This window comes from Globicephala melas, chromosome 19 (assembly GCF_963455315.2).
Source record: "Globicephala melas chromosome 19, mGloMel1.2, whole genome shotgun sequence".
NCBI classification, from domain to species: Eukaryota; Metazoa; Chordata; class Mammalia; order Artiodactyla; family Delphinidae; genus Globicephala; species Globicephala melas.
In genome coordinates, this window is record NC_083332.1 from 49,857,919 (window position 1) to 49,877,424 (window position 19,506).

General features: G+C 39.1%; 1 protein-coding gene across 1 annotated transcript in view; it reads right to left on the reverse strand.

Annotated features, from left to right (window-relative positions):
- Positions 1-19,506, reverse strand: part of GLG1 (golgi glycoprotein 1) — a 148,099-nt gene that overhangs the window by 24,142 nt on the left and 104,451 nt on the right. The window contains exons 5-13 of the mRNA XM_030863363.2: positions 18,852-19,055; positions 17,879-17,950; positions 16,747-16,930; positions 14,234-14,448; positions 10,338-10,459; positions 8,738-8,839; positions 6,341-6,494; positions 4,404-4,541; positions 2,112-2,198 (exon numbers count right to left, since the gene is read on the reverse strand). Of these exons, the coding sequence (XP_030719223.2) occupies positions 2,112-2,198; positions 4,404-4,541; positions 6,341-6,494; positions 8,738-8,839; positions 10,338-10,459; positions 14,234-14,448; positions 16,747-16,930; positions 17,879-17,950; positions 18,852-19,055 (1,278 nt within the window). The remainder of the gene's footprint in view (positions 1-2,111; positions 2,199-4,403; positions 4,542-6,340; positions 6,495-8,737; positions 8,840-10,337; positions 10,460-14,233; positions 14,449-16,746; positions 16,931-17,878; positions 17,951-18,851; positions 19,056-19,506) is intronic.

The window sequence follows — 19,506 nt, forward strand, 5'->3', positions numbered from 1 at the left end:
GGCTATTGTAAATAGAGCCGCAATGAACATTTTGGTACATGACTCTTTTTGAATTATGGTTTTCTCAGGGTATATGCCCAGTAGTGGGATTGCTGGGTCATATGGTAGTTCTATTTGTAGTTTTTTAAGGAACCTCCATAGTGGCTGTATCAATTTACATTCCCACCAACAGTGCAAAAGGGTTCCCTTTTCTCCACACCCTCTCCAGCTAAAGTATCAGTAATTCTGCTTTAGAAAGAGCCAGGGGTGGGGGAGGAGCAGTTTCTTTCTCTGAATCAGTATCATCTGATGGGTAAATAGTCCAATATGTACATTTGGAAACTCTTCCAGTATTTCGGTTAGATAGCCCCAGCACAGACAGAACAGCAGTTCTACGCTACTCCTCTAACGCTCCTTCATTATACTTTGAAAGGCAAGTTTTCTAGAGGCAGATTCCCCTCGTGCTTGAGCAAGAGAGAAGACAGAAGTAAGAACTGTGGGTAGAAAAAAACATTCAAAAATAATATTAGAGTATAAACAACTCTACCCCAATAAAAAATAAAATAAAATAAAAAATAAAAATAATATTAGAGTATGTAAAGCCTTTGGAATTTTTCTCCAAAGCTAAGCAGTTCAAAATGAAAACAGGAGTAACTGACATCTATCATTCTGTCCTCGAACCAGATGACAAACTACTACCTCTCGGGAACACACGTTAACTGCCTTCAAGCAGAGTTAACTGCTGTGCAGCATTAGCTGCTGAAATAACATCTTCCTTTAAAGAGTTACACACCCCAGGGGCTTCCCTGGTGGCGCAGTGGTTGAGAGGCCGCCTGCCGATGCGGGGGACACGGGTTTGTGCCCAGGCCCAGGAAGATCCCACATGCCACGGAGCGGCTGGGCCCGTGAGCCATGGCCACTAGGCCCACGCGTCCGGAGCCTGTGCTCCGCGGCGGGAGAGGCCACGACAGTGAGAGGCCCGCGCACCACAAAAAAAAAAAGAGTTACACACCCCAGAACATCCTCATCAGCCCACAAGGACAATGAGAATGAGACAGGAGATGACACAAGATAAAAGAAGACAATGCATTTTTGAAAAACAGAAAGAAAATAAAGACCCTAAGAAATGTAATTTTATGTATTGCCAATTTTGACAACTTAAATAGTTCTAAAAGGTTTACATAAAAAAAAAAAAAAGCCATTCACTGTTTCCCTGATTTCTGGCCCTACAAGACAATTTTCACATTTTAACTGCCACCCCCCCAATACTCTCTATATTTCAAATAGTATGCCTATGTTTATGAGGTTTCTTTTTAATCTCATTTTTTGTACTTTAGTGAGTTTTAGGATGGAACAGGGATAAACATGGAATAATATTCAATCTTCCATGTTTTACTGCAAATCTCAGGCTTTTATTTTATTTCAGTGGACACACAAACATTACCAAATGGGGACTTCCCTGGTGGCACAGTGGTTAAGAATCCGCCTGCCAATGGGGGGGAACACGGGTTCGATCCATGGTCGGGGAAGATCCCACATGCCGCGGAGCAACTAATCCCGTGAGCCACAACTACTGAGCCCGCACGCCTAGAGCCCGTGCTCCACAACAAGAGAAGCCACCACAATGTGAAGCCTGCGCGACACAACCAAGAGTAGCCCCTGCTTGCCTCAACTAGAGAAAGCCCACATGCAGCAAAGAAGACCCAAAGCAGCCAAAAATAAATAAATAAGTTAAAAAAACGAAACAAAAAGACATTACCAAATGACCTAATTGAAAAAGCTAAGGATGACAGAATAGGAATGCTTGGACTATTCTTGAATGTGATTAAGGGATGTGAAGTATAGCTGTTATCTTTTCTTAAAGGGGGAAAAAAGATTGGTCTTGTCACTGTGATGATTCTAATTTATGAAGAAAACCGAAGGGCTAAATGCAGTGTTTAGCTACAGAAATGAGGAAAGGGGTTCAAGAAGCATCATGATATTCATCTTTAAAAAGCAAACAGAGAATCTGACAAGGTTTCTTTTGTTCTACAGGGAATCTGAATTCTCAAGAGTCTTGAAACAAAAGAACTAAGAAGAAAAGAAAAGCTGCCGACAGGGCACTCTCCTTCCATGAGCTGCAAACTGCTTACCTCGGATTCTAACTCGGTGAGGTTGCCGACTATATCTCTGCACTCTACAGCCAAGTCATCAAGATGATCCTGGAGGCATTCAAGCTCCTGCAAATGAAAAGGCACTCTCTTAGCACCTGTCAGTTATATAAATAGTCAAGGGTAGATGAGACACCAGTGTCCACTTCCTTTTCAGTGGTCTTGCTTTTCTTTTCTTTTAAACAACTTCACTGAACAGAATGCTAGAGCTTTATTTGAGTCCCCAAACTGGGATTTTCGAAAAGATGATTATTTGATGTATCAGGGTGGTTAAGAGGGTCAAGGGGGTACAACCGCCATGCAAATCCTCCAGAAGGCCAAACTGATAAGTCCAACAAGAATCAATGTTCAGGTGTCCTCAGAGTCTAAAAATCTCATCAGGCCGTTACTCCATTCCGTCAACACCTTGCTAATCTGCATTTTGATAATTATCGTTGGACAAAATATTCACAGTGAAAGACACAGCACGTTCTACGACTCTTCGTGGGCAAGTAAGTTGGGACCCAGTTTCAGGGTCTGAAACACAGTAGAGAGCTGATAGCTCCTGCAAATCAAATCTGGGATTCTAACCCTAACCCACATAAAAGGATCCTCTGAGGGTAACTGTAAAACAAGTGAGCACACTAGGGTTTGAGTATCTAAAAGCTATCTTACCTGGGCTTTGGAAACTGAGCTGGAGTTACCTTGTAACATCAGTCTATTGCTATTCCTTTTAGGGACTTAGAGGTTTTAAGTTTTACATTAGCTTACTTTCCCAAAGAACACGAACAGCTATTTCTCAGCAAAGGGCTCTGTTAAAGGATCAAGTTTAACTTACTGACTATTCTGCAAGAATCTCTGTTTCAGAATTAGAATGGGAAGCGAGGAGAAGGATTGTGGGAATCATACAAGAGCCAGAAAGGGAGTGGGGGGTGGGGACCCTAAAGGAAAATGCATACAACTTTTGGGAGGAGATAAATAGCTAAGGGAAAAATTCCACTCATGGACTCCTTTCCTAAGTTAGCTTCACAGGGATGGGCTGTAATGTAGTGCAGCTTTCTCACTGTTACTTTACAGGGCGTATGAAAGGAAACTGTTTCATGGGATTCCATATGACTATATCCCTTGTTTCATTAGACAGAGGCAACAGCAAGCTAAACTATATGGCATTTCCTAACAATAAACTCGACAGAACTGTAGCAGGCCCAGGAAACAGACTGCTGAAAATGATATTCCCAGGCCCAACAGATCTGAGCAGGCATCATGTTGCTTTTAAAAAATGTCCAATTCCTGCACATGTGACTTTCATTAGTTTAATCCCAGAGGGTGTTTTGGAGTGGTACAAATGGAACCGTTCATGCCTCCTTCTAGTATTAATGGGCCTTTAAATAAGTAGCTATTCCTCACTGCATGGTTCCTCTGCCTTGATCTAAAAGACAAGATACCTTCCCACCTAATTTGCTAGAATGCAACAACGTATCTTTTTTTTTTTTTTTTTTTAACTAGGCACAAAATCCTAAGAAACCATTTATAGCATGCACATTAATTCTTGGGGTTGCTCCTTTTCTACACTTCCCTGTACGGAGAGGTTATAATAAAATGGAACAAATGCCTGGCTAGGATTAGACCTGAGCTCAAGGTAAGTTAAGTCAATACCCTTCATTTCTCTGAGCCTCAAGTGTATCAATTACTAAATGGAAAAAATAATTCCATTTCTACATCTCTTCTAGGACTGTCGTAGGGCAAGCGTACTATTCATGCATATCAGTATTCACATATCGATGTATATATTTATACTCTGCCTTCCCTCAAAAGGACCTAATGTAGCTTACAAAAATGAGAAAAGAAAAAAAAAGAAGGGCAAGATAAAATCAATTAAAAATGAGTAAAAAAGAGAAAGGAAAAAGAAAATATGTTAAGGAAAGTGGAATGAAGCCAGTAGTAAGTTAGTACACAAAATGCCTACCACAAAATCTAATACACCTGCGAGAGGCACGCCATATCTTTGGCTCGAGGCTTTTTAAGAGGCAGCACAAAGAGGGAAAACAATCAATTACAAACCATAATAACCATAACATTCAAACAAACTAACTGCTTAGGAAAAGTACAGTTATAGAGACCAAAGAGAACATTTTCCTCAGGATTTCTTATAGGAAGAACAGTGACTAATATAACAAATCACACACCTGTGAAGCTGATGGAGATGGATTTTACGGTGTTTGTAGTCGACATAAAATGTTAATCATGAACATTATTATTATTACTGCACCATAAATAGGTAGCTTTGTCACCTACCTGTCCAGTCTCTGTTTTTTCACTGCACCATTTCCCCAGATCAATCAGGCACTTATCCTGAAGGGCAGGATCCAGCTTAACGTCCATGGCACGCTGGTGTAGAATCCTCTGGACTTCAGCTCGGCATTCCCGTGAGAGCTACATGAGAAATAATAAGCAAAATACTTCAAAGGTACCAAAACCAAAAGACACCAGATAGAACAAATCCATTGTCAGGAAAATAACAAATAAGTTGACAGTTATTTGAACGAAACTTTAAGCCTCGAATCTCTTCCAGAATAAAAATTGAATGTTCTATAAGGTTTCTAAACACCTTTATCTCTAGGAATGTGATTATAAATACATTAGGCATTTTCTAATATATATACTGTATGAAACAATATTCTTTTCTCAGAGTATCCTGATAAAAGTGAATTAGGACTGAATCACTATGCTGTACACCTGAAACTAATATAATATTGTAAGTCAACTATACTTCAATTAAAAAATGAACTGGATTTGTTCAGATGAGGTAGAGAGGTTTTTGTTCAGGAAAATTAATTTGCCACTACTCTATGAATGTAGAGTGGAATACTGGGTCTGATTCAAGAGAGAATAAACACTTGGGTGAGGAGAACTGAGTTCAAATTTACCTAAACTCGGAACAAGGTGAGAGTTACTTCAGGTCAGAACCCGACTCTTCTAGATAAGTTAATGAGAATTAAGCAGAGGGTCAAACATATTAAAACTAATATTTTGGGGAGAGTTGTGAGAAAGCTGTCATTGACAGGTACAGTCAGCCTCTCCTCCTAAAAGAGCCAACACATCTGGAGGGAGGTACGGTGGGTATAGAGAGTAACTGCTTAATCGGCACAGGAGTTTCCTTTCAGAGACATGGAAATATTTTGGAAGTAGACAGAGGTGGTGGTTGCACAACTTTGTGAATGTACTAAATGCCACTGAATTTTTCCTTCTAAAATGATTAACTTTATGTTGTGACTTTAACCTCGATTTTTAAAAGAAGCCTATTTTTTAAAAGGACAGCATACCAGATTCCAACTCTTTCTTTATTTACAAAGACAAGGAACCTCCTACTATAGTGACTACCAAGACGCTAGGATTTAGGAGCTCCTGTGATTAATGACAGGCTCATTATACGAAGAAAAAAGTAACAACAAATTTCCATATTTTCTTACGTAGCAATATAAAAACTGGGTTAATACTGCAGTAACTAAAGTATGACATTTCTTTCTGAGTCTCCTCATTCCGAATCCTAAACAGTCAGACTTTTGCATTAAGCTCAGAAGGGGTATTTGCAAACATGCCTGTGAAATAATACCATCTATATTTTCTGTAACAAATGCAGGGCTGAAATGCAATAGAGTTATCTCAGAAGGCTTAAAAAGGCCACCCTGGAGAGCAAGTAGCATGTCAGTACGGGACCAGAAGGCAACAAATGTCACCTGAGAGCCAGGCAGACACGAACATCCCAACAAGAGGCAGTACTCAGGGCAGACAAACACCAAGGGAGTGGGGCGTGGAGGGTGTAGCTCCAACGCGTGTGCTGTCTGAGGGGCCTCACCAATACACGCACTATGGGCTCTGCTGCCAAGGGCAGAAGCCTAAAAACCATTTACACCTTGGCTAAGAGCTTCTAATGGATCTTTAACGCTAAATACAGTTAGGGTAGCGGCATTTGTCTACTTGTGATTTAGATTTTGGTAATTTTAAGAAAAACTGGAAATGTCCCCTCATTTTGTTAAAAACATAAAATCAGATGGAAGGAAGCTGGTAGAACAATTCTATGTACACTCACTGAAGAAGCTTCTAGTAGTGCAGCAACCCCTCCTCGCCAGATATACTAACAAAGTTTTCCTAGGATGATAGGAATCACAACAATTCACAGCAAATGAATTAAATGACGACAGGAAGAAATGAAGTCAATATTGAGTGCATACCCTCCTGCCCTGTTCCTCAGTGCGGTAGGCATGTCGGTATAAGCATGAGAACACAGCTCCAGGAGGCATAAGTTCACTGGTTTCATTCCAACCGTGGGTGTGGCAAAGACGAGATGCATCTCCCTGGCATTTGCGGTATAAGACAGGGTCCAGCCTATAAGGTTAAGAGTTAAGAGATAACCACTCTTACTATACCTTTCCTCCCAAGACATGCTAAGGGTTTCTGCAAGGTGCTTGTTTGTGTACCCGTTGACAATCACTTCTAGGGGAATGGAGACGGCAGGTGAGCACAAGTACATTCCTGAATTTTGTTCTTCATGAACACACAGTGGTTAATCTGTAGAAGTTTGTTAATCCTTAATATAGAAGATTTAAGTTCTGCCTCAAAGATGGTATCTTCGCGGGCTTCCCTGGTGGCGCAGTGGTTGAGAGTCCGCCTGCCGATGCAGGGGACATGGGTTCGTGCCCCGGTCCGGGAAGATCCCACATGCTGCGGAGCGGCTGGGCCCGTGAGCCATGGCCGCTAAGCCTGCGCGTCCGGAGCCTGTGCTCCGCAACGGGAGAGGCCACAACAGTGAGAGGCCCGCGTACCGCAAAAAAAAAAAAAAAAAGATGGTATCTTCCCAATGTAAGGCACACAACATTACAATAATAGACTCAGCATTAACATGCCCTAGCTGAAATGAGACAAGGGTTGTAGCAATCACCAGGCAATTCACAACTTTTACTCAGTACTTTTTCTGTGAGTAAAAGTCAATCTTACCTGATATACTAGGTTCATTAAGATCAGGAAAGGACAACATAAACCGTCTCCTCCTCAAGTTCTTTTCTAGTAAAACTGTTCCAGTTCTTTTTCCCATGCAAGGTAAGGCAGTTATATTTTTAGTTTACCTGAACATGCTTATCAATTAAAAAAACTTGACATTTAACTTTGACTCTGGAGACAGTGGATTAGGTGACGAGCCTGCTGCCTCTCCAAATCAGACCAATGGATACTTCACTCTGTCTATATTATACTATCAACCTTGGGGGAGGGCTACTTAATGGGAGGAAAAAGGCTAATATTTAAGTAGCTTTAAAGATTGGAAAGCATCCTTTGATCATGGATGAAGGAATTACAGGAGAGGAAAAAACATACTTTTTTAAGGTAATAAACTCAGTAAACAGTCTGTTATTTCGGTTTAGATAGCTAGAGTAAGCACAGGGAAATTCCCACCCAAGTTTCTGAAGTCTTTTCAAGAGTTAACTTGAGGAAACAGAAATAGACACACTGAGTCTTCAAGTAATCTTTTTCCAGTAAAGTATGGGGGTAAAACATATATTAATCACCAGAAAAATAATTAATGACCAAAGTACAGTGGCTTAAAACAATCAGGAAGCAGCTGAACTTGGGAGGCAGGAGGAACAGCCTGGTCTGGAGGTGGGAAGAGAAAATAAGACATGGAAAGAGGGAGGGATTGCAGCCAATAAACAGTTATTCTGACTATAAGAGATATACTTCTATTTCATCTACCTCCTCCCTTTTTTCTGGCTAACAGGATGAAAAGAGAATCAAGTTGTCATTTACCGAGAAGAGCTTCTTAAGACAGAATAAATTCAATAACTTTGAATAGTAAAAGAAATAAAGCAAACTCCCATACCCAGGACAAATCAATAAAAATAAAAATCACTATAAGAGACATATCTGAAGATGCTTCTGCTGCCCCACCGCTGCCCAAGTTCTTTCTAGATAGACGTTTGTGGTATCAGAAACACTGGACCCTGACTTTCAATGTAGTAGTTAATGGGGCCACTTGGGAACAGACCTGGGGCTGTCTCTGCTTTTAGATACTGTTCTGAAAGCAAGAAAGAGATTTTTCTGGAGATTAGAGTGTCAGCTATCCCACAACTTAACAAAAACAAATTACTACTGATTATTATTATTATTTCTTTTTTGTGGTACGCGGGCCTCTCACTGTTGTGGCCTCTCCCATTGCGGAGCACAGGCTCCGGCCCGTGCAGGCTCAGCGGCCACGGCTCACGGGTCTAGCCGCTCCGCGGCATGTGGGATCTTCCCGGACTGGGGCACGAACCCGTGTCCCCTGCATCGGCAGGCAGACTCTCAACCACTGCGCCACCAGGGAAGCCCTACTGATTATTTTTTAAAAATACAAGGGATAGTGACTACACAGGAGAACAGGCTCCTGTTGAGGCTTACCTTACTATGGCTTACTATGGCTTCAAAATACTCACTTACCTTACTATGGCTTACTATGGCTTCAAAATACTCACTTCCAGTGCTTAAGCCTCTGCGCTTCCAATGCAGGGGGCACAGGTTCGATCCCTGGTCAGGGAACTAGGATCTCACATGCCGCGTGGCCAGAAAAACCCCCCAACCAAACAAAACAAAATACTCACTTCCAATCACGGGAGATGAAATATTGCAGCTCTAAGAGACGGTGTTCACAATCTTCCACCATTTTTTCTGTGTATAAATGTTCCATCAGGCACGAGAGGATCCTGGGCATAAAACAGGGGTGAAATTGTAACTAGAGAAAGTTCTGACAATGGATTCAGAACTCTCACACCAGTATTGCTTGGTCTGCAGAAAAAGCCATTTAGCTATTTTCCTAGGGCAATCAGGGACTTACTTTCCTGAGAATCACTCAAATTAACTCAACCTAACAGTGCTTATGCCTTCTATCAACTTTAGAGCCACTTAGCACTCAGGACTCAGCTTACACAAGAGCTGTGTGCAGCTGCTGTATATTTAACTGTTTATTATGAGAAACTTCCAACCATACAAAAGTAGAGAATCATATAATATCCATCTTCCCTTCCCATAGCTTTAAGACAAAGTTTGTTTTAACCCTATACCCTCCTTGCTAATATTTTGAAATAAATCCCAGATACCCTATCATTTCATTTGTAAATATTATACTTCAGCATGTTTCTCTATAATATGAAAACATAATACCATTATCCACCAAAGAAGTAAATCTAAAAATCCTTAATATCATGAAATATCCTGTCAGCTTTCAAATTTTTCCAATTATCTCATGCCTTTTCACGTTTGTTCAAAACAGGACCCAGAAAAGGTCCATAACCTGCATTTAACTGACAGTATCTCAAATCTATTTAATCTGTAGCAGTTCCCTCCTTCCTCCCTCTCCCCTGCTCCCTTAATAGTTGACACAGTTATTTTCATATTGGTAAATAGTCTTAATCAGTCTTAAGAGTGTTTGTCTACCTCCACCAACCATACAAAGAGCTTCAAGGAAGAAGATCTTTTTTTTAACCTCCTACCACAGCATGAACATCTGGAGTATATGCACAGGAGAATGATGAGAAACATGGACTGCATTTGTTTCACACAGTTGGGTACGGTCAGCTGCAGGCTATAAAGATTTTTGCAGAATGGAAAACCTGTTCTTACTTGCAACCTGGTTTTAAGAGCTGTTTGCACATCATATGGAAAAAAACCAATACATGAGGCTCAAATGCTTTATTACAGCATTTTACAGCTTTCCTAGATCTTGGATATAACTTCAGAGTTCATTTTGTCCATGATTACCCCCTCCAACCACCACATTTTGTGCTTTATTTCAATTATAATTAATTACTCTCTAATAATTATCAAGTTGCCAATGCATATGAGACAATATACACATAGGATGAAAAGTACAGAGCCAAAGCATGCTTCATTTTATCCTGTGAGTTTTTTCTCCGATTTTTATTTGACCATTAAGTAGGATTATTCAGTGACCTAATGTCTAGGACTGTATATGCTCAGTCACTGTCAACACACATCATCACAATGCTGGGTCTAGGTTCTCTACATCATGGATGAGGCAGAGCCCAAGTCTCCATCCCAATACTAGTTTTAACAAAAGCTGGTATGTGTTCCTGCTTAACAAAATTTCAGTTAAGTTGCTAAACCGTCTGAAAGTCATTTGGGGATATATTCCCCATGCTGCACTGCCAAATACAATACAATACCACAAGTAAGATAACCTACATTGGGTCTCCGGATCTTATGTGTTTGCAGGCTGTCTGTATTACAGATTCACAAGCTTCATTCAAAGCTCTATCAATGCGGTAATCTGCACCAGGGTCAGTCTCCTGAATCAGTGTTTGAAGCTGGATTAAGAAAAATTAAGAAGGAAGAAAGAAAGTCACTTATACATCTAGGATGAGCAACGTCATGTCTTCAATCAGTTCTCAGTCTGGTATATCACAATGTACTCTTAACAAGGTACTACAATTGTCACTGGCCAAGCTCAACGGCTCTTGTCAAATACTTTCCAACTAGTTCCTCTACTTTGCAAGTTTTTCTGTTTAACTCATTGTAGGTATAGCTTGCCTACCTGTCTGAACCATCCCTGGATGTGTGCAAAACAAGAGGACCTTACAATATAAAAGCTGCCTCTTTCCTCACATCTGTTAATCAAATTACTAAATCTGACACTCAGTGCCAAGGCAGAGTTGAGTGGAGAAGAGCAAACAGAAGACGTTTCCAGTTAGAGATCTAATTTGGTCTTAAAAATCTAGAATTTGAATTTTGCTGCAAAGACAATGGCATAAAACAAGTATACTCTGCTTTATTAAAAAGAGATGTGAGATTTCAGTTGCAAGAAATACCAATTACAAAAAACAAGAATATTATTTATAATTTCCTATTTTTCCTCAACTATTTTTTATATAACCAAGAGATGAACCAGAGCTTGTTCATTACAAGTAATACAGAAAAATACTTGTCACTATGCAGTTGAAAATGAGGATATATTCTTTAACATTTACTTTTGCTTGGTCCACACTCTGTCATAGAATAAAGTGAAAGCATGATAAGATGTGCCTCAGATTCTTTTTTCCTGTCTGAGGAGAAAGCAGTCGGGGCACAGATGAAAAAGCTCTAAATCAAGGATGAGACAACCTGAGTTCTATTAATAGTTCTGTCTCTGCCAGATACTAGCTTTGAGAACAAAGGCAAGTTGATTAACCTCTAAGTTCCAGTTTCTTTAACTGCAAAGAATTATAAGGAAGAATAATATATAGAAGGTTGTGTAAGCTGCAAAGCATTTTACAGATGTAAAAGATCATTATTACTACAGATGGGCAGCAGATGGTGTTTGGGGTGGGAATCTTAAATAACACAAAGCAAATCTGAAAACTACGGTGCTTCTGGTTGGGGTTCCTTTTGTTCCAAGTTAAAGAATTGGAGCCCTTTTTGTGTCATTGATTTAGCCTCTGTAGGAGCCTTGTCTGATCCTCATACGTTTGACCTACAATCCTATAGAGGCTCATATGAAAGCACTGACCCCATCACACACTTGATCAGAGAACAAAGATCAAAAGAAAAACCCAATTTTGTCTCTCCTAAAAGAAGTCAACAATCAAGATGAGAGAAGTATGAAAGATATCTAATATTCTGGGATGGAACTTACTTATACCAATTCTCGGTGCAATCTGGAGAAGCTTCAAAATGCAGTGGTTAGTTAGTAGGAAGATTACTACTACTGTCAAATGACTACCAATTTTAATTTGCTGACAAAGACCAAAATATTTACTTCTTTTTCTGAGGGACATTATAAGCATCATGGGAGTCTGGAAGTTTCTCTAAGAACTTAGTTAAATATCCATGACTGACAGGCAAACTTTGAGAATTCTCCGTGCATGTACCAGACTGCAGGTTCTAAAAGAAGACAGTGAATGCCCTACAGACTCTAGGAGGTCAAAGGCTCAAGGGATCACTGCTACTCTGGAATCCAGTGACAGCGGTGTGGGAAATAAACACTACGTACGTGAAATATTACATGATGATACATCTATTCCTGCCCTGATTGCTTAGGAAAACGTGAGAAAATGCTTCCAAAAAATTAGTCTAGAGAATAGACAGCAGTCTCCTCAGCCTAGGTGAGACTGGGCCCAGATTTGTTCAGCCATAACTGAAAAGAATTTAAGTTCATGATCACAGTGTATCTGGAAGAGTATATACTCATTAAGATAATAATTATTCTTATGCTTCACTATTTATTCGCTTTACTATTTATTGAGAGATCACTAAATCAAAGCACCACCAAGCAGAGAACAAGGGAAAATTAATGGTCAACCACAGACCAATATGGAAGTCTACTGTATCAAGGAAAGAAACTTTGAAAAGCAAATTATTACAAAACATTCCTCCATGTGACTGAGGATGGATAATGAAGTAGATGACTAAGGAAAACTTTCTCCCTTTGGATCACCTATCTTCAATTTTTGTGAGCAAAGGCTAAAGACCACAGGTCCATAAAAAACAGAATGAAGTGTTTCTTGCCCACTTAGCCAAACTTAATGTGGACAGAACCACGTATTTTACCTTTTGAGGCTAACCTCTAGCTTCGGAAGCACTTTTCTTTTGGGCACAAAGCATGAGGTGGGTGCTATTTACTTCTCTCTCAACAAGCTAAATTTCAAAAAGCCCTGGAGGTAAACGAGATGCTTCCAAATAAAATCAGACTAATTTCTTTTTTCTGTACACCTTAGTACAAAGTGTAGCCTCAGGAAAAATATAAGTTTAGTCCTGACCACCACCCTCCCCTTTGCATGCTGCATTAAGGATGAAATGTCTTGATTCGTTCTCGGTCGGGGGCCCAGGCACACACATTGTCACAGAAGTTTCCCAGGACAATCACCAGCAAAGACTGCTCCTGAGGAACTACATCCAGAAGGCTTCCTTCTAGCTAGGTTTGGTATTCTGGATAAGAGGCGACATTTGTCTATTTTCCCCACTATGGGATGTGTAAGTTACTGTCCACTCTGGGTCAGGGTGAGTAATAGAAGCTAAGATGAAATTTTACTCCATGTCAAAATTCTATGGAAATTTTGTGTTTCAGACTGTAAAATTACGATTTTATCTGATTAGCAGGAAAATCAAATTCAATTAATATTCTGTTTTTAATAAAAAATGCCAACAACAAAAATAAGAGACTAATGAATTGCAGTTTTCTGAAGTTTCACTTAGGAGAGAATCTCAACCTTCTAATTTAGAGTATAAGGCTAAACTCTATCTTCTGTGCTTCCTAAAGGAAGGTATAGGAAACCACAGAATTCATTGTACAGGATGCCACTGTTACATTTCGTATTGTAAATTGCTCAGACTCTTATTCGGTAAAAAGCAATAAACATGGATAATGGTAATGAAACAGATGCACTGTATCTATTATAATACTTTGTTAAATTATAATATGTACCTGATCTATAGTTACTCAACTGTTTATCAAGTTTATCAAGAACAACTTTATCTTCTCAAGCAAAGCACACTAATTTTTTCCAACTATGTCTACAGAACTGACTGTAGAGTTTGGCGGTAGAGACAGACCCTCCCATGCACAGCTGCCCTTGTTGAACAAGAAAAGATGGTGGGATTTTGAAAACGACATGCTTTCTTGATCCTTCAGGCCAGGAATTCATGCCATGCTGCATATCAGTAACACGAAGAGAATCTTAGAAAGTTTCAATTCATTTCAGCTCTCTTTCAGCCTCAACTCAATCAAAAGTGGTGGGAGAGGCACATTCTCTTTTGCTGGAAGACCTTTTCTGATTTACCAGAATCCGGTTTGCCTTAGTAAATACAATCTAGCCAGATATCTCTTCTTTAAACACTCCAGTAAACAATGCATTTAATCTATTTCTTTAAGTTTACTGTATAGCTCTTTTTATTTATTATGAGCTCAAACTTCTGCTCTGCAGCAAATTCCACGTTTTTACTCTGATATGCCTGAAGAAACAGTATTTTGTGTCTAGTTCTTAATACCTAAGGTTCACTGTGATGTCACAAATGATCCAGATAAATGAGCTGGGACAGCGTCAGGAAGAGGCTCCTCGGCTGATAAACTGTAACATTAACAACGGCAGCGGAAAATCTGTCCTTACCGCTTGCTGGCAGTTCATTCCAAGGTTCCCTTTCTCCCCCCGAACTACTTTCATCAGACAATGCAGGGTTCGCCCTTTTCGATGCAATCCAGAACAGTGGTGTTCAATCTCCCCCCGACAGCTCAGGATGATCTCAGGGCTCAAAGAAAAGTCTTCCATCAACATGCGGCGGTAATCTAACATCTCGCCCTGGCACTCACTGCTCACTTGCCGCCCTGTTAGGATTTAAGTCACAACATTATGGATGGTGAGCTACAGGATCGGATATTACCACATATTAAAAGTACAAGTTTTTCCCTAGAATATACCAGTCATACTATTATCTAGACTGAAAAGCAGAGAACTTAGCAAAAGCTTTATCAGCATAAAATGAGTTTAATACTCCAAAGACTAGGGTTTATCCTGTCAGTGTTCTGCCTTATACAGAATTTTATACTACTGAACTAGTAATGCGTATGTTTTGCCAACAGAAGTCTTATCAATAAGATAACTACTGGGGTAAAAATCAAAGCCAGGAAAATCCCTACTGGCTTACACCCTTTAAGCGTGTGGAAAAATCTTCACTTCAAATACTCACTACAGCTCCCCAACTCTTCTTTGAGCTGTCAATGCCATCTGGGAAAACTTATGAAATTTAACCAAAAAAAAAACAGCTTTGCTGAGGTATAACTGACATATAATAAACTATGCTTTTAAAACATACAATTGGATAAGTCTGACATATGTACGCATCAATGAAACCATCACCACAATCAAGATATCGAACATATAACCATCAACTCCAAAAGCTTCCACATGTTCGTTTAGAATCCCTCCTTTCCTTTCCTCTCTACCCACCTACCCCATGCCCAGTCAACCAATGATCTGCTTTCTGTGACTACACATTATTTTACTAGTTTGCAGTTTTCAGAAGTTCATATAGATATGCTATGGACTCTTTTTTTTTTTGTCTGACTTCTTTCAGATTTTTTGAGATTCAGCCACAAATCAACATTGCGTTGCTTTTTACTGCTAAGTAATATGATTCCATTATGTGGCTATACTACAATTCGTTTATCCCTTAAACTGCTGATGAACATTTGGGTTATTTCCAGTTTTGGGCTATTACAAATATGCTGTTATGAGCATTCATACACAAGAGTTTATATGGATATATGCTTTCATATATCTTGGGTAACCTAGGATTTACACAGCTGGGTCATAAGTTAGATGTATGCGGAACTTCTTAAGAAACTGGCCAACTATTTTCCAAAGTAGAAATTTAAAATTCCCATCAATAGTGTAGTTCCAGTTCTTTCACATCCTACTAACACTCACATGGTCAGACTTTTTAGTATTAAAAAATCTGTATAACTTCTATGAATTATCTGTTCATATCCTTTGACCATTTATTTGCTGAGTCTTTTTGTGTTTCCTGTTAATTTGCAGTTTAAGGAGATTAACTCTCTATTTTTTAAATACCAAAATTAGATGTTTTGCATTCTGCTTTATAATATGCTTTTAGTAGTCAACAATCTCCACCTTTACATTTCAAGAAAATTTCATCAAACACCCAGATCATAATCAAAATTCTCCAATTTCCTCCAAAACGTCCTTCGTTTGCATGAATACCAAACATGCATGGTCTCTGGTTGCTATTCCATTGCTTTTAAGCTTAGGAGTCTTTCACTACCCAGATATGAGAAAAAAATTCAACAAAAAGTTCTGAGTTTTATTTAACAACTGATCTTTTTCCACTTAACTTTTTAATCACAAGGCAATTGTCCTAGCATCATTCATTCGACAGCTAGAAATTTCATTTTTACATCCTATAGTCCATGTTAAGAAATGTTCTTTCTGAATGACCCTGACCTTTTATACATCCTTCTTAGTTCCTTTATCAGGGATTGACTTTTGGACTGAACAGACCCCGAGTCTGACCTTATAAGGTAATCCTTCCTTCTTTCACTGCTTAATTTCTTTATATCAACACTGTTAGAATAATAACAGTACTTACTTATCACTTACCGTATGTTACGTGCTATGCCAAAAAACCTCATTCGATCCTCACAAGAACTCCTCAACACAGGTAATATATTTTTGTTTTATAGATAAGAAAAATGAGGTTTGGAGAGATTAAGAAACATAAATAATGGTCCCCAGGCAGTTAGTATGGTGATAGAGCCATCATTTGAAGTCACATCTCTCTGACCCAAAGCTCATATGCTAAATCATTACGCTTCCCTGACTATCCTAAAATTGCTGTGTGACATGCATTTTAAAAATTTTAAATTGGATTTGAGAAACATACCTTACTTTAAAAAGGCTGGGATGTAAAGAAAAACAAAATTTAGGGCTGTTGAGTTAAGAGGAAGGGGCTTCAATAAGACTTAGGGATACCAAGCCTTCAGCCTAGAGTTTTGCTTACAAAGAAAGGCTCCAGAGTCACAAGGTACAAGTGTACTCAAAAGAGCCCACATAGCAGGAGACGATCCAAAAAGGAGCGAAAAGGATAAAAAGAAATTAACTCTTACCTCTATGCACAGCTGACTCCAGACACATCAGAAGGTAGGAGAGCCTGGCTTCCCGGGACCGAGGAAGGTTTTCCACGTTGCACCGGTATTTCTTCAAGTCACTCTTACAGGATTTGGCCAATGAATAACTGACTTTATAATCCTGGGCAATCAGCTTTTGGCGGGTTGTTAGTGCTTCTCGACACTGAGAAAAGAGGGCACCAAGGGAGCTGTGAGACCGCTCAGGAGGCTGAGCCGTTCACATGTACCTCTAAGACAAGCAGAGGCTCATGGCCAAGTACAGTAAACAACTGCAGTGGTTACCAAAATGTCTATGTTTAGGTTTGGTTAAAATTGAGCACAAGTGTGCTGAACTAGTGTAGCAAGAAGCAGGGGTATATGAGCAGGAAAGCCTGGAATTCTATGGTGAATTGCTGATTGTTGCAACAACAGCAACTGTCCAAAACACATAAATATTTGGTAGATTCTAATACATTAACTTGACAAAGTATTCTTTTCCTCTTCAACAATATCCCTAAAGTAAATTCCACCAGAATGAAAGTGGCAACTGACATAACACTCTGGAAGCTCCATTCTACTATACTTTTAAAATATAATTATTCAATACTAAATGATATAAGGAAGTGAAATGAAAAACATTTCTTCAGCCGCACAGGAAAGTAAGTGACAGGATAGCAAAGCCAAAAATAACGACTTTCAAAAGTCATGAAAGATTCTTGCATTCATCCAGGGACAAAGAACTAACAGTAATGAGAAAGCTTAATGACACAGTTGCTGAAAAATTAAATCGCTAATTATCTATGAAGCATATTGGTTTGGTTAGTCTAAACTTCTTGAGTACATAGGGATGGCTTCAGTGTAATTCTGACATAAAATTCTCTGATTTTACTCCCCAAATTGATTCCCCATTGGCGTCCCAAAGTCCAGATATCACGAGAAGCTTAATTTTTTTGGTTTAGGTGAAATATGCTTTGGTTTCCTACTAAAAGCCAAGTATCTTACCCCTGAAAAGGACAAGCTGTATCAGTATTTTATATTTTGGTATGAGTTTATAAGAATATTGTTTGAGAGGATTTGAGAAAGCTTTTAAGAAAATGAATAAAGTGCTGGTTTGTTTCAAAGTAATACTTACTTTTTCACTCATAGATTCTTCAAATTTATGGTTAAAGAGGCACTTATATACTCTGCCTTCACCAGCTTGTGTCTGTAAGATGGAATATAACATCATCATCATCACTAGCTAAGTAGTTACGCTGGGCAATATCCACAATCTTATAAAGAACTTTGTGTTAAATTATTATAATGATGACTACCTTTGAACATATGGCTCAGCCATTTGTAAAATTTAGTAGCCTTTGAAAGAAAGTAACGATTGCAGTAAAGATGAAAAAAAATTTCCCATGGTATCTGAATACACTGTCATGTGTTCCCAGACATACTGTTAATTAGGAAACCAAGAGAAGCGTCAATGAGTCTCTCTTCTTACAACTTTATGCTAGAGTCAATAAAACTCTAGCATTGGCTCTGACCAGTGGTTCTGGTAGTTAAAGCTATTAATTCAAAACAGCAGGCAGAGTGGGAGTGTACACAAGTCACGCTCAGTCCTTCGCGGTAAAGATGGAGATTATTTCTGCCTAAAGGGTTGGTAAGGTCTTCTATAGGGTACGCAGGTAGTAACCAAGGATTTGGTTTTAAAAGTTAGCCACCTGTTGCTTCCTTCGTCTTAGCCAAAAGTAGTTAAATATAAATACGTAATATGGCCAATTTTTAGCCACGGAATATATGTGAATGGGATTCCCTGGTAAGATAGGATTCCTATATATAAAACAGACTTCCAAGAACTGAAATTGAGAAGTGAGATAGAGTAGAAAAAACAACGTATGGAGACTGTTCGAAGCCAAGTGTTAACTAGATGTTACCTCAAGGCTGAGCAGCCGTATCCAGTACCCAGATAACTTTCTGTTATCCTGGGACCAACTCCACCTTCCATTTCAGTGACTTTTCTACATGTGACAGCTTGTGTTGGTTTAATTTTGGAATCAAGTATAAAAAAAATATTTAGGAAGAAAAGGAAGCAAAGAAGAACAGTTTCTGAGCTGACTCACATTTTCACAAAAACGTTCCCGATCATCTCGGCAGGCAAAATATAAATGCCGGTCTAAGTGAAAGTCATCTGAGGACAGCTCAGCCACCCGGAGAATGGCTTTCTTGCAGAGTTCAGAGACTTGAATCTTAGGATCTCTTTCTTCTGCTTCCTTCACCAGGCCTTTCTCCAAGCATGATACCACCTCACCCTGTGAATGTGCATCCTAAAACAGCAAGGATACTAACATTTAAAAACTCACCACCATGAGCATCAAATAAACATCATTTGGTTAAAAACAAAAAACCAAAAAAACCAACTCAACACACAATTGTTTATCAATGTTCTATTGAGAAATAGGGTGAGAACCAACCACATTGTGAAAGTTACAGAAAATGCCCTCGATAATCTTTGGTAAGAATGTAATAGTTGCAAGCTATAAATGAAAATACAGATCCTGGGAAATTTAAGTCAGTTTAGTTTGCACTAGAAACAAGAACCTGACTTTTCAGAGTTTAAAATGTCAGAAAATTTTAAAGAAATTACATCAGCCCAATGTAGTGATCACAGTTCATTGTCAATACTGATAGAACACTGCAGAAATATCTGTTCATTTACCTCTAAGGGCTAGGTATTTCTCAAATAATAGTGCTTTAGTCAAGTTTAAAAAATAACAA